The sequence below is a fragment of the Ruditapes philippinarum genome, unplaced genomic scaffold, assembly GCF_026571515.1.
Source record: "Ruditapes philippinarum isolate M1 unplaced genomic scaffold, ASM2657151v2 ctg88_1_1_1_1, whole genome shotgun sequence".
Lineage (NCBI taxonomy): Eukaryota > Metazoa > Mollusca > Bivalvia > Venerida > Veneridae > Ruditapes > Ruditapes philippinarum.
The window spans coordinates 211928-226870 of NW_026865440.1; the positions used below are offsets into that span (position 1 = coordinate 211928).

The window sequence follows — 14943 nt, forward strand, 5'->3', positions numbered from 1 at the left end:
ACAGTTAATCTGACATTACTCACGGTGATAGACCTTTTAGAGTGTTTTTTTATGAAATAACTCCGGCAGTGTTACCCTTAGGCAACACAAAAAATGTGACAAAACCCACGGGGATAGGCCTGTAAGAGGGTTCTTATGGCTATAACAACTGGCGGTCATAGCATCAGGCAACTCAATCAAGCTGACACAACCCATGGTGATAAGCCTTTTTAAGGCAAATACACCGGCCTTCTTATGCTCCGGCAACACAGCCAATCTGACACAACCCACGGTGAGAGACCTTTAAGTGTATTCCTATGGCTATAAAACCGGCGATCATAGCATTAGGCAACACAACCAAACTGACACATCCCACAGTGATAGGCCTCTTAGAGTGATTTTATGGCAATTAACCGGCAGTCATAGCCTCGGGCAACTATCAAATCTTAAACGAAATACGTACATTTTGCATTTTGAAATATATGATATACTAAAAAAAATTAAAAAATAAAAACAAAATTTAAAATTTAAAAAAGAAATTTTAAAAAATCGTCTCAAATCCCAAATAACGTGCCTCATCTAATTCACAGCTGTGTATTTGTCCAAAAGAAATCAGTCTTGTACTAAAAACAAATGTATAATAACCTAAAACTATCAAAATTTGAGTCAGTAATAAAAGACAATCGTTCAATAAATAGACTACTCATTCAATGTTCTCTTTTTCTTATGAAAATAAAGAATCTTAGTTGTAAGGTTTATTTAACGACACAATTATTGAAGAACTTAATAATGTATTCATACTTCAAGTAACGTCAATGTTTTATTAGCTCAAGGGAACAAACTCCAGGACAGTATATGATTTTAGTTATGCAAAATTCATATCCCTTGAGCTTCAATAGATCGATGTATGCATCCACATTTTATAAGCCTAGGTCGATGCCCTCTGGTATGGTTCTTTTTCATCAAATTGTAATAATAAAAAAGACTTACAATTAATTTAATTTACTAATACATTTTGAAAAAATTATTGAACCTTTTACAGTATAACCAATGCACTTTCAGCATTTGCATTCACTCAAATGGCGAACGTATAAACATTTATTTGTGTATTTGTGTAATATGTCGAAAGGGAAAACAGGGCATAGAGCGGCTTGTTAGGCTCAAGATTTTCAAAGCCGAAATAAATTTCGCGACAACTATCACACATACTGCTTGGTGCACTCAGTATTTTATTCCATTAAAATACTTACAAACCTATCAAGCCGATAAATCCTGGTTGATACATGAATGTTCACCTACCTTTGTAAAGCTTCCCTGATCATATCCGTATATAAATTGTTTTGCAACATTAAATTAAAGAGAGATAATCCATCATGTAAAATATTAGTATACTAAAAATTGCCTCGCTTCGTAAACACTAAAGAAATTTAAAATTAAAGATGCATGTTAGTTAAGAAAGCTGACTACTTTTGACTTTGTAGGTCGTCGGTTTTAAGCAAACAATACTGCAAAATGTGTCAAAACATAACGTTTATAAAGAAAAAAAATGGAGTTTTAATTTATCCATTCAATTGGCTTAACACCTTTTAAGTTGAATTTATTTACTTTATAACACTTTTTAGCTACGGTGATATATTTAGTAAAGCAGAAGGAAGATTACCCAAGGCCTTTTACACGATGCTACAGCTCGTCAGAAACGCCCAACCAAACAACAAGTACTTGTGGAAGACGCCAAAGATGAAGATCACTTCCATTGTCTTCAGATTGACGGTGGGTCATTCTGTGTATTTGTTGTAGTGTTATTTATTGTTTATCTGAGTTTAATATACATATAACAGTTCTATATAGACTGATTGAAAACTTATAATAAATTTTCATTTAAACGATTGTGAAAAAGAAAAGCCTTAAAAGGATTCATTTTCGGGAAAGCTGCCTTTTAATTTGAAAAGTGTGCTTATTTTAATGAAATGCTGTATTGCTGTAATAAAGATAAAATTGAAAACATATACAAATAGTCAAAATAAGGTTTGCCCGACTAATTATTAAGTTATCTTCCCTTTAACTGGTCTAAAATTAAAAGAAAAGCATCAAATTCAAGAGCAGATAACATGAAAACGGGCACGGTTACACTTAATTTTGTTTTGCTTAAAATGAATTTGTTATCATATTTTAGAGCATATAACAATATTGCCGTTATTCTCCTTTATCTTAATGTTTATATAATTTTTCTTTTCTTTTTCATAAAACATAGAGTTTCGCACACATCTATCAGTGTGTATATTTTGTTTATGCACTTACGAGCGAGTTTCTTAAATGATAAGATGCAGTGCTCTTTCAGCGTGTTTAGCCAATTTAACCGTTGTTATCACAGCGTGATTTAGCCATTCACATTGCAGTTTAGCCATTTACAACTTGGTTAAAACAATCATAGCGTGACCTACACAATCACATCGCGGTTTAGCCAATTACAGCGTTGTTAAAATAATCACAGCCTGGTTTGGCCAATCACAGTTCTTCGCATACCAGAAACATATACTGTTAAGCCTTTATGTGGGTAATAAATAAAACATTACTTACGCTACTATCAGCACAATGTCCTATAAAAATACAAGGATAATAATTCTAGTTTTAGAAAAGGAAATCATACACTACACAATTAACTTGCCCACATGAAATCTTACAGGAAGCTATACTTTGTTAGATGATTTATTATTCGAGTTCACGATTTTCATGTCATTTTAATTATTCTAAAATCGGATTGTTTATTTATTTGTTTAGTTAGCTAGTTAGTTATTGTATGTTTTTGTTTGTTTGTTTGTTTGCTAAGAAAATAGCAATTAGTGCAGAAGAAGAACATTTGACATTATAATCAGCAAGACTCTATAGGTTTTTTCTAGTTTTCATTCTTTATAGTTTTAATTGCAATCTCGTGTATGTAAAACATAATTGCTGTCATATCCGATGGCTTCGGGGTTTGTATGCAAAGTTTCAAAGGATATGCGGCAATCTTTACTGCTTGCTTCGTATTCCGCTGTTCTGCATATTATTTTTTTAATGTTTGTACAGTTGTTCACACATTCCTCTATAGTGACTGGTTTTATCGAGTTCGTATTGAACCCGCTAAGATACGTGTTCACTTCTACTTGGTATGTACTACCATATCGAGAATCTCCACAATCTGAAGTATAGTAGAAGGAGAAATAGAATCTACTAAATGTTATAAACTTATAAAACATACCCCGATTTTATTTCCTTTTTTTTTTTTCATCATATTGATCGATTTGATTAAAAAACATTTTTAATTAAAAATTTCATGTAATAGAATTCTTTCTAAAATTTGACCCAACTTTCCACGTGCAAACATTGTAAGTTTTTATTTTGGGTATATGATCAACAGAATCTTATGTTCGTGTTGATTCAATACTAAATTTATTGAACTCATCAGAGGCTCGCATAACATTTTTTTATTCAATTTGTTCAATGAATTTAGTGTTAAATCTACACTCATTCAATGTCTTCAATGTCTTTTATTTCTTCTCAATCTCTTCGGGAATTCACGAAGTTGAATTCGCGAAGTTTAGATCAGGAATTCATGAAGTTGAAATCGGGAATTCATGAATCTGAAATCTTGAATGCCTTATGTTGAAAACGGGAATTCACGAGGTTTAAATTTTGAATTAATGAAGATGAAATTTGCCCTACCTGTCTTTCGTAAATTTCATTAAGTCATGTGCATTATTGAATTTTTTTCATAGTAAGATATGAAATTGAACACAATTATGGCAAAATGTTAAATTATTTCTATTTTTATCTGTTAACTGACCATTTATACTTGGATGGACATAGATAATAGCAATTTTTGATAGTACCTGAGAGACATTTTCTTGTGGCATGGTGGTAGCTAAGACCGGGTTTACATTTACATGCCAATCTTTTACATTCAGCATTTTCAACGTCACTGCACATATCGTCTGAAGTACAATATTGCCTCATAGAACTGACCTCCACGGATTGTTTTTCAACTTTTATCTCGGTTATCTAATAACAAAACAAGAACCTTATGTACCAGTTGACAATCAGTTGATAAAACTACGAAAGTATGAGTAAAATGACACTAAGATGATTAAAAAAGGAAAAAGAAACAATCTTAAACCAGTCCTAACTTGGTTGACAAAAAGAAACTTAATAACTAGTAAGTAAAAAGAATAGAAGTAACATACAGTCATTTTTGATAATAAAAAAGAATAAAAAAGATTTTACTTAAACGATATTTGCTTGATAAAACAGAGTATTGAATAAGAGTTTCAACTAAAAGATACTTAGTGTTTGAAATTAATTTTTGTCCAATAGGATTGCAGTTTTTCAAATGAATTGTAACACATTTACTTTGGTAAGTCGGCAAACTGTATATCAATCTAGTTAATGAACTGTTTATAAAAAAATAAAACACTTAGCTAGTTAGAATTTATTAGACTAAGTACGTATTTACAAAATTAAATTAGTCGCGCGGCTGGTCGCTTAGTTGAAGACACGAAAAATTGTTTGATATTTTAAAACGGTTGATAAAAACTGAATAAAAGTTTAACTAAATAACACTCTGTTTGAATGATCCAATAAGAAATTTAAACTTATAAATTTGGGGAAGATTAATTTGATTTCCTTGTTTCATTTGTTTAAAGCAATTAACTATTTTATTCAGAATTTGAAATTTTGTCTTTATTTATTCAATTTTATATCTTATAGATTGAAACGTATTATGAGTGACAACAAAATGCAAAATAATTACTCACATTTTCGACGACTTTATTCATAGCCTTCTGAATAAGTTCAACTCTTTGCTCTAATTTCGAATGATCGTCGGTATTTTTCGATTGATGTACATCGATTTTATTTTTCAACTCTGCAATAGTGAACTCGGCTTTGATAATTCTCTCCAGTGTTTGAGCCTCATAATGGTACCTTGAGCACTGTTGCTTCTCGCCAAACACGTTGCCGAGTAAAGCACATATGACAAAAATGCCGGAAAGGATATCCATTTTAAGTTGTGTCTACGAAGACTACCCAGATGGTAAGTGATTAAAGAAATGATTGAAGGATTTCAAATAAGAGATATTTATATAGTTTGATGGGTTCATTTCGGATGAAACAATGACAAGATTTTTTTTATCATAAAGCAGGTCAAAATTTTGTTTCCGTTTCACAAGTATATCAATATTTTTTTGAAGAGACTTAAGTATTTGTACATGTAGATACATGTAGGTCTTAAACTGTGTTTGTGTAAGACAAAGCTGTGCGTACTTTGGCAAACTGAAGTGTTTTATAATACGATATGGCGTTTTAGTATTTTGTCTCATACAAGTATACGACTTTCTTTTGTTTGTTTTAATCGGACCGGTTTTATTGGATAATAGAATTCAAATACACATAAAATCGTAGACAATTTTCTTTTATTGCTATCGATGACAATTGTTTGTTTTGTTAACGAAAAAATAAAAATAGATTCATTAGGATAACCACCTCATATACATATTTTCATCAGTCGTAACTATAATATTCTATATGACAAATATATATGTGAACTTTATACAGTTTTACAAAATTTTGTATATGATAATATAGACAAATAGCAATACTAATGTTAACATAAAGCTGTTCATACCCGATTGGTGCCCGGATCATGTTCAGTGAGCTTCTTCTCATGTAATACTGGAACAAGGCAGGGCTGTGTTGGAAGTACGATAATTTTTTCACTTTTCATAAATGATCTAGTTACTTTTTTGCATGAAAAATGTAATAGAGGTATTTTTGTATCCAATGACATTGAAAAGTTAATTGCTCTAATGTTTGCTGATGATGTGTCTAGCTTTTCTGACACCGTTGTAAATCTACAGCAGCAAATAAATTATATTGAAAATTATTGTAAATCTGTTAAGATGAAGATAAACTTAAGTAAAACGAAACTCATTGTTTTTAGAAATGGCCGTGTTTTGAAACAAACTGAAAAATGTTTCATAATGAACCTATTGAAGTTGTTCCATTTTACAAATATTTAGGTGTATTTTTTCCACCAAAGTTAGTATGGTCTTAAACACAAAAGATGCTTGCACTACAAGGAATTAAAGATTCTGCTTGTATATTCAATTTTCGAAGACAATTTCGTCACATTGATCCTACTGATATGTTCAAAATTTTTGATTCAAACCTATATTGTGTTATGCGTCAGAAATCTGGGGTTATAATTATGTTGATAAGATTGAATATGTACAAGTTAAATTCTGTAAACAATATTGTAACTTGTCACAAAATAGCACAAGCTATTTTGCTCTTGGTGAATATGGAAGATTACCTCTCTGTTCTATCTATATGACAAATTGTGTTAAGTACTGGTTAAAACTGACACGAATCGGAGATCATAGGTACCCAAAACATTGTTATTTGATGTTAAAACGACTACACGAATTTGGACGGAAAACATGGGCTGGCAACATTAAAGATTATGCTTTTTCAATTTGGTTTTGGATACATATGGATCTCTCATGATGTCGGTGATGACTTAAATTTCATGAATATGTTAAAGCAACGCTCATCACAAAACGGGCATAATGTTGTTGATTCCTCTCCAAAAGCATTACATAACAAGTATTTTAAGACTTTACTTAATGTTGAACGATATTTAAGTTTATATTTAGCATATAAGTATAGAAGAGCTTTTTCTAATTTTCGCTGTTCATGTCATAATCTTATGATAGAGAAATGTAGACATATTGGAATAGATAGAGATTTAAGATATTGCTTTCATTGCCTAAAGACAAATATTTATGTTATTGAGGATAAATATCATTTTTTTCTTTAAATGTTCACTATATTACAATATCAGAGCTGTCTATTTTAAAGATACATCACCATTCCCATCATTTATTTTATTCTCTCATGTCATCAACAATAACAAATGAAGTAATATCTATTGCTAAATATATATATTATGCATTGAATGTAAGAAAGGAAGAGCTAAATACTGTATAATTATTTACAAATTCAATTCATTACATCTAGTTACAAATGTATTTGCAATTTATCACTCTACTGTTTGATTGTATTGTTGTACTTTGTATTTTGGGCCTGACGCCTATATTACTAGAAATAAACTGAAAATGAAACTTGACCCAACGAGTTAGGCTTTTTAGAATCTCCTTATGGCAAGAAAACCGGCTTTCAGAGGCTCAGGCAGCACAGTCAAGCTGACACCACAAACGTTGATAGACATTTTTGGGGGTCCTTATGGCAATAACAACGGCGCCAATAGCCTCAGTTAATATAGTAAAGATGACACAACCCACGGTAAAAGGACATTTATAGGATCCTTATGGCCGTATAACCAGCCCTCATAGCCACAGGCAACACATTCCAGATGACACAATCCACGTTGAAAGACTTTTTAGGGGGTCGTTATGGAAATTGTACCGGCAGTCATAGCCTCAGGTAACATAGTAAAGCTCACACAACCCACTATTATTGTCCTTTTGGGGATCTTAATGAAAATACCAACGGCGGAAATAACCTCTGTCAACACAGTCAAGATGACAAAACCCACGGTAAAATCACATTTAGAGGGTTCTTATGACCGTAAAACCAGCCGTCATAGCATCAGGAAGCAGATTCATGCCCGACACAACCAACCTTATGGCAATAACACCGCTGGTCATAGCCTCAGGCAAGACGGTCAAGCTAAAACATTTCACGGTGAAAGGCATTTTAGAGGATTCTAGTGGCAATTAACCGGCAGGCAACACAGACAAGCTGAGTCAACCACTGGTGATAGGAATGTAAGAGGGTCCTTATGGCAATAAAACCAGCTGTCAGAGACTCAGGCAGCACATACAAGCTGACGCAACAAACAGTGATTCTGATAGAGGCAAAATAATAAATCATATTTTATAAAACCTCTATTACCGATAAAACCGCAGGCAAACATGCTTGTAGGTTTGTTTGTTTGTTTGTTTGTTTCATTTTACGCCTTTTCCCAACAGTATTTCAGTCATATAGGCGGGTAGTTTCCTAACCATCGTTCCTGGAGAGTTACACCTGTACTAGACTACCTTCCTCCGCGCTAAACTACCAAAGCATCTCCCGGGGATCGAACCCACGCCAAAGAGGTAACTGGATTAGAAGTCATCGACTCTAACCCCTCGACCACGGATGTTTGTAGGTAAAAGGTCGACTCAAAATAAAAAAAAAATCTGAATTGTTATTGAATTTAATTGAATATTTCTCTTAAACTGGTGTCGTGTCTCGAATCCATGGCATCTGGGTTGCTCAATGAAAGACGTATACAAATGTGTTTTATCATTAAAGGGCTCTTTGGCATAAATTGTGGTCTTTAATTTATAATACCGACTAAGATGACTTCATTTTCAACCAATTATTTTGTACATTACAGCAAATCCTTACCTATTTTATACTAACAGTTGTTTTACATGAATTATAATGAATTTACATGAGACATATAGCGGCGGTTGCGACATTTAGCGGCAATAGTGCGACATTTAGCGACATTGCGACATATAGCGGCGCCACAACGACAATGCGATAACGCAATGACAACATTGCGAAAATGCGATAACGACAATAGATAATGCGGTGGCGACAGTACGATACCGCGATGACGACAACACGACAGTATTATCGCATTATCGTCGCATTATCTCACTGTCATCATTGCGTTATCGCATTGTCGCCATCGCACTTTCGTATTGTCGCATTATCGTAATGTCGTCATCGCGTTATCGCATTGTAGTCATCGCACTTTCGCATTGTCACCCTCTGAATTATAGCATATAACCACGATGGCCTTACGGAACTTGTTACCTTTGCGACATGATTTTGTAAAGACTGCATTCCGTGAGTATCGCTTTCCTTTGTTGAGCTTTACTTTCATTTCTTAATGATAAATGCAAGTGGCGTGACCGCGGAAACTAACAAAAATGAAGTTGGCCTCGATGCAGAAATGAAAGTTTATTCCAAAGAGATGAGTACGAAATTAAGTAATGCTTTTGAGATTGAGATATCAAGAAAATAGGGCAGTGACTTAATGTTAAATTTAAGATTTTTCCAGCGGTAAGTCATGTGATTAATTATAAAAATAATCGTCATGTTTTCGTTATATCCATTTGTTATAATATTTATGATTTCCCTTTTTTACAGTTATAGATTTTGTGATTTTTATGATATCCCGTTTTAATCTATCAGATTTTGTTATTTTGACGATTTCCATTTTTTTACGGTATTAGATTTTGTGAATTTTATGTTTTCCCGATTATTTTTACGATTTCCGTTTTTTTTACAGTTTTAGATTTTTATTTTCATTATTTACCCCAGACATTGTAATGTTTTATTAATTCTCTTTTTTACAGTATATGATTTTGTGATTTTTATGATTTCCCTTTTTACAGTATAAGAATTTTGTGATTTTTTAGGATTTTCATCTTTTGCAGTATTAGATTTTGTGATTTTTATGATTTCACGTTTTTACAGTACTGTTTTAGATTTTGTGATTTTTATGATTTCCCTTTTTACAGTTACTGTTTAAGGTTTCGCGATTTTTATAATTTGCCCCAGGCTTTGTAATTTTTATTATTTCCTTTTTTATAGGATATTATCTTTCGATTTTTATGATTCCTTTTTAACTTTTCACAGTATAAGACTTTTAATTTTAATGATGTCCCTTTTTTAAGTATTTGACTGTGAGTTTTAGTATTATTTCATTTATATTGTATAAGATTTAGTGGTTTTTATTATTTCCTTTTTTACGGCATTAGATTTTGTGATTTTATAAAAGATTTATTTCCCTTTTTATAGTATATGACTTTTTGATTTTTATGATTTCCTTTTTATTGTATTAGATTAAGTCCTTAGATAAGTACTAGATTTTGTGCTTTTTATGAGAAATTCAAAAATAAAATGTACAGACTGTAAATCATTGATTTTATCTACATTGTCTAATTCACAATTTAACTGATAACCAAATACATCAAATTGTTGCTTAGCTCGCGGGGAGAGCTTCGGAATTAGTAATCTAGAGGTCATTGAGCATCGGAATTAGTACTCTAGGGGTCATTGAGCATCGGAATTAGAAATCTAGGGGTCATTGAGCATCGGAATTAAAAATCTAGGGGTCAGTGAGCATCGGAATTAGTAATCTAGGGGTCATTGAGCATCGGAATTAGAAATCTAGGGGTCATTGAGCATCGGAATTAAAAATCTAGGGGAGCATCGGAATTAGAAATCTAGGGGTCATTGAGCATCGGAATTAGTAATCTAGGGGTCATTGAGCATCGAAATTAGAAATCTAGGGGTCATTGAGCATCGGAATTAGTAATCTAGGGGTCATTGAGCATTGGAATTAGAAATCTAGGGGTCATTGAGCATCGGAATTAGAAAATCTAGGGGTCATTGAGCATCGGAATTAGTAATCTAGGGGTCATTGAGCATCGGAATTAGTAATCTAGGGGTCATTGAGCATCGGAATTAGTAATCTAGGGGTCATTGAGCATCGGAATTAGTAATCTAGGGGTCATTGAGCATCGAAATTAGTAATCTAGGGGTCATTGAGCATCGGAATTAGTAATCTAGGGGTCACTCATCATCGGAATTAGTAATCTAGGGGTCATTGAGCATCGGAATTAGAAATCTAGGGGTCACTCAGCATCGGAATTAGTAATCTAGGGGTCACTCAGCATCGGAATTAGTAATCTAGGGGTCATTGAGCATCGGAATTAGTACTCTAGGGGTCACTCAGCATCGGAATTAGTAATCTAGGGGTCATTGAGCATCGGAATTAGTAATCTAGGGGTCACTCAGCATCGGAATAAGTAATCTAGGGGTCACTGATTCAATCCCAAAACAATTCGAAGTTTTTCCGTGACAATTGATCCAGGACGTTGCATTAAACGTATACGAAGATTATTAAGCATAAAAGAGAGTACAGTGTTTATAGCGCCACAAAAATACAAATAGACATTTACACATACAATGAGAAACAGAACCACTTTCCGGGAAGTTTAAATATTTATCAGAAAAAAAATGTATGTCCATTTGTATCTCTACTCACGTCGGATTAGTAGTAAGTCACTTGCAGAGAAACTAGAAATTACTGGTACATAAGCGAGTAAATACGTTTAGGTTGATCGACTACCGAGATTTGACCAAAAAAAAAAATGTTAAAATTGTGTAAAAACAGAAAAACAATTGTATATGTTGCGTTAGAAATGCCTTTACGTACACCTGTTATACAATTACATTGGAAACGTGCGAGATAAATTTTAGATCATTTTAACAATGGTCTTATTTATACTGTTGCAGATTGTCATAGTGAAAATGTATCTCAATTTCTTGTTACATTCTTTTTTGTTCTATAAATAAACGAGAAAAATTTAATTTGTAAAATTACTTTATGGTAAGCAAACAAAGAAAGTTTTTCTGTTTTTTTTTTATTATTGTAGATAACTATAATTAAATATGAGAAATGAGAAATTGGTGTGTTGAAAAGTACTTTTAGACGAGACAATCTCACATAACTTGAATTAAATTTAATTAATTTAATTCAAATATACTATATTTATAGAATACGAAATGATTATCTTTTAGTATCATTTATCTTTACCATAAAAGTAACATAATATATATTCAACATAAAGTCATAGATATTAGATATCCAACAATGCATTTTGCTTTAAAAGTATGCAAGGATAGACTTGATAACCTCAGGTGGTATATATTCATATTATATATAAAAGATATTATCTTAGCTCTATAGTCACGTTGACTGTACACATATCCAACGATATATTGTGTTGTATTTTCATATACTTTCAGACACAGTTAATTTGATTTAGACTATTAAATTATCTGATGTCAATAGAAACTGAATTGTTTTTATTTTGTTTTTAGATTTAATTTATCTTAAGTTCGTGGAGTGGAGTGTCTCTCACGATAGTCTAGAATTGTTGTTAATATGTATTAAAACTGATATATGTATTAGATATATTAGTATAGAAATAGCAACATTTTATTTTGTAACGTCAATGAAAATACTTTATTTTGAGATTCCAGGATAATATGTTTTATAAACATTTAAGTCCGATATTTTGATGTTATTTATGATGTTTATTGCAAGTATAATATAACATGTCATTTATCTCTATAACTAAATCTGTTATTTGAAACAAATACATGTATAAAGACAATAAAATAATTCAATATGTTACTAGAAACAAATATGACAATAAAATAATTTAATCTGTTACTTAAAACAAATATAAGGACACTGAAATAATTTAATCTGTTACTTAAAACAAATATAAGGACACATATATAATTTCTTTGAGTAAGCACATTTCAAACGTTTCCAAAAACAGCTATATCAACAATTTAATTCTTGTACTAAAATGACATTTTTCGGGTCCGGGGTTATAAAATGAAATTATTTTCGTTTCGAACAATACGCAGTTTAGGGTATCTGTTATATCTAAAGCAAATATTTATGATTTTACGTTAATTCGATTTACTCTGTTGTACATTCCTTTATAATTTTGAACGATTTTCACGTGCGTGTACTGTATATAAGGGAGTATAATTATGTGTAAAAGCGTCACTCGAGGTCTGTATTTGACAGAATACAATTCGTAAAATGACAGAAGAAAGCATACATATTCCCGTCCCACCCACCCTTTTTATGTTCTGTTTTATTTTTACAGTCTTTTCTTAGTTTCAGATATTTGCAGTTGATTTCATCATGACTCCGCCGAAATTCGAGACAGCCCTCTTTCCAGCAGATGTTTTTTTTGCAAAAACTAAGGAAATTATTGATCTTGAAATGTGATAATTCTGTCAAATACAACGACCTAAACCTATAATGTTTGTTGTTGTTGTTGTTGTTGTTGTTTAGAAGTATTGAGAATAGAAAATAATTGATTTACTCACGGTTAAGTGAGTAATTCTATATTTTCTCAGCTGTAACCCAGATCTCAGGTATCTTATGGTCAGAAACTGGCATAGAATGTATATTAACGAATGAAATCCAGAAATAATTCAGTTTTATAACCTCAAGGTCAGTTAGTAGTGGTAGTAGTATAAAGTTCTCGATAATTATGTGGTTTATGTGTTAAGAAACTAGTTGATATTTGGATTTCATTAAACATATTTACTGAAAAAAAATATACAAAAGTGCCCACAACTGCCACTGATTGCTAAATTTTCATAGTCCAACTATTTTAACACGTTTACCACATAATTGACGCGATAATTGCTGTATGTTATATGTGTAGAAATGTCCGCGGACTTCATCAATTTTCGCCTAAATATAGCCCTTTGCGGCAATTTGCTTCCATGAATTTAAATACAGATTTTGGTTGCCTGATGGCTGAAAAATGCCGTTATATTTTTTCTGGTCCGGATTATTAATTATTGCACCTATAAATGTTTAAAATTGAGTAAAGCTTCACTTCTTGTGCCTGATTGAATAAATGCACGGATGGGTACATGAGATCTTCCTCCACCAGTATATCTGGAAAGTCGTCATATGACCTTAACATTGTTGGCGCGACATAAAAACTAACCAATTAAATGAACACTTACAAAATTTAATGTGTATTTTATAGGACTATTAGGCAATTTAACACAGTCACAGTTTTTACAATAATTTACCTTCTGTTGTAACATTTGTTGCTGCTTCTATGTCATTGTCTACGATAAAACTTGGTTACATCTTTGTCCCATACATATGGTCTGCAAAGAAGGGCAAGCTCACTGCAAGACCTGAACTCGTTGCAGTTCTTGAAATTAATAACACATCTAACAAGCACTGTTCTCAAATTATATGATTGTTTTCAATCATTCCATTCTTATTTACCATGATATTTACTTTTATTCTATAATAAGTCCATAACGTCTATTTATTTAAGGGTAAATTTAATATCGTTCATAGTGTCACATTTTGCAGAAGACACTTTCACTTTGGTAACGATTGTAATAGATTTATAAACTACAGTAAGATATGTACAATCATTACAAGTGTTTCATTATTGACCAGGAATTTGTATACTTACCAAATGTATTATAAAAAAGGCAAACTTACAATGTATCATTGTTCTCCCAAGTAAAAAAGTTGTCTTTCTAAAAAACATTAAAAAGAAAATGTTTCTTGCATTCCATTTTTCTTAAGTACTTTAACTGTGATTTACTTGTATGAAAGCTTGCAACAAACCTACAAACCTGTAGACCGTATACAGAATACATTCATCCTTTCCAATAGACATTTGAGCGATTCAGGCATACGACTTTTACCATATTTCTTCATCGTGAAGAATAGTAAGATATCAAAGAACATCACTCAGGTTTTTTGACATGACGGGACGATAATCAATTTTCCGAGATTTATATACCATTTGATGTAGGTCTAGACCTGTAACAAAATTTATTTTCAGCTTATTTTCTTATCTCTTTTTTCCAGAAAAATCATTTTCTTAATCGTGAACATTTACACAAAAAAATGAAAAGCGTTTCAAAGCTTTTCACTCAAATATGACTAAGAATAGACCAAAAATCGGTATTTAAAATTATATTTGTTTCTGTTTTTCTTTAGTTTTTTAATTTATACAAATTTATTTTATGTATTTCTCTGCAGATTTTTCAATTTTAAGTGCCCCCTAAGGGCTTTAGGCTCTTTAATTTAAAGAACCTATTCAGCTTCCTTACGGAAAATAGGTAGTTTTAGGTAACAGCCCATGCCTGAAATAGCTCACGCTAGATTACCTGAATTTCCAGCTACCATTAAAGCTGAAAAGTCGCAAAGTAATACTTACAGTGACAGTGTGACTTTAGAATGTATGAGCTTCATTATTCTATACTCTAATCATTTGAATGATAACTGTGAGAACAGCCTGCGTATGTGACCAGTGGAAAGGAAAC

The 14943-nt window shown here is 32.0% G+C and overlaps 1 protein-coding gene across 1 annotated transcript; it reads right to left on the reverse strand.

Annotated features, from left to right (window-relative positions):
• Positions 1-2735: 2735 nt before the first annotated feature.
• Positions 2736-5110, reverse strand: LOC132729015 (uncharacterized). The gene is made up of 3 exons (XM_060714748.1): positions 4770-5110; positions 3849-4017; positions 2736-3157 (listed from the first exon to the last, which is right to left on the reverse strand). Exons 1-3 carry the CDS (start codon positions 5013-5015, stop codon positions 2895-2897), a joined length of 678 nt encoding a protein of 225 aa, XP_060570731.1. The 5' UTR covers positions 5016-5110; the 3' UTR covers positions 2736-2894.
• Between the last annotated feature and the right edge of the window lie 9833 nt (positions 5111-14943).

What these genes read in the sequence shown, in the direction of transcription:
- LOC132729015 (XM_060714748.1), bottom strand. Translation starts at nt 5,015, where the DNA reads ATGGATATCCTTTCCGGCATTTTTGTCATATGTGCTTTACTCGGCAAC. An exon ending in TGAATAAAGTCGTCGAAAAT is followed by an intron (nt 4,018 to 4,769) that starts GTGAGTAATTAT and finishes TTTTGTTATTAG; the next exon opens with ATAACCGAGATAAAAGTTGA. An exon ending in CACAAGAAAATGTCTCTCAG is followed by an intron (nt 3,158 to 3,848) that starts GTACTATCAAAA and finishes ACTATACTTCAG; the next exon opens with ATTGTGGAGATTCTCGATAT.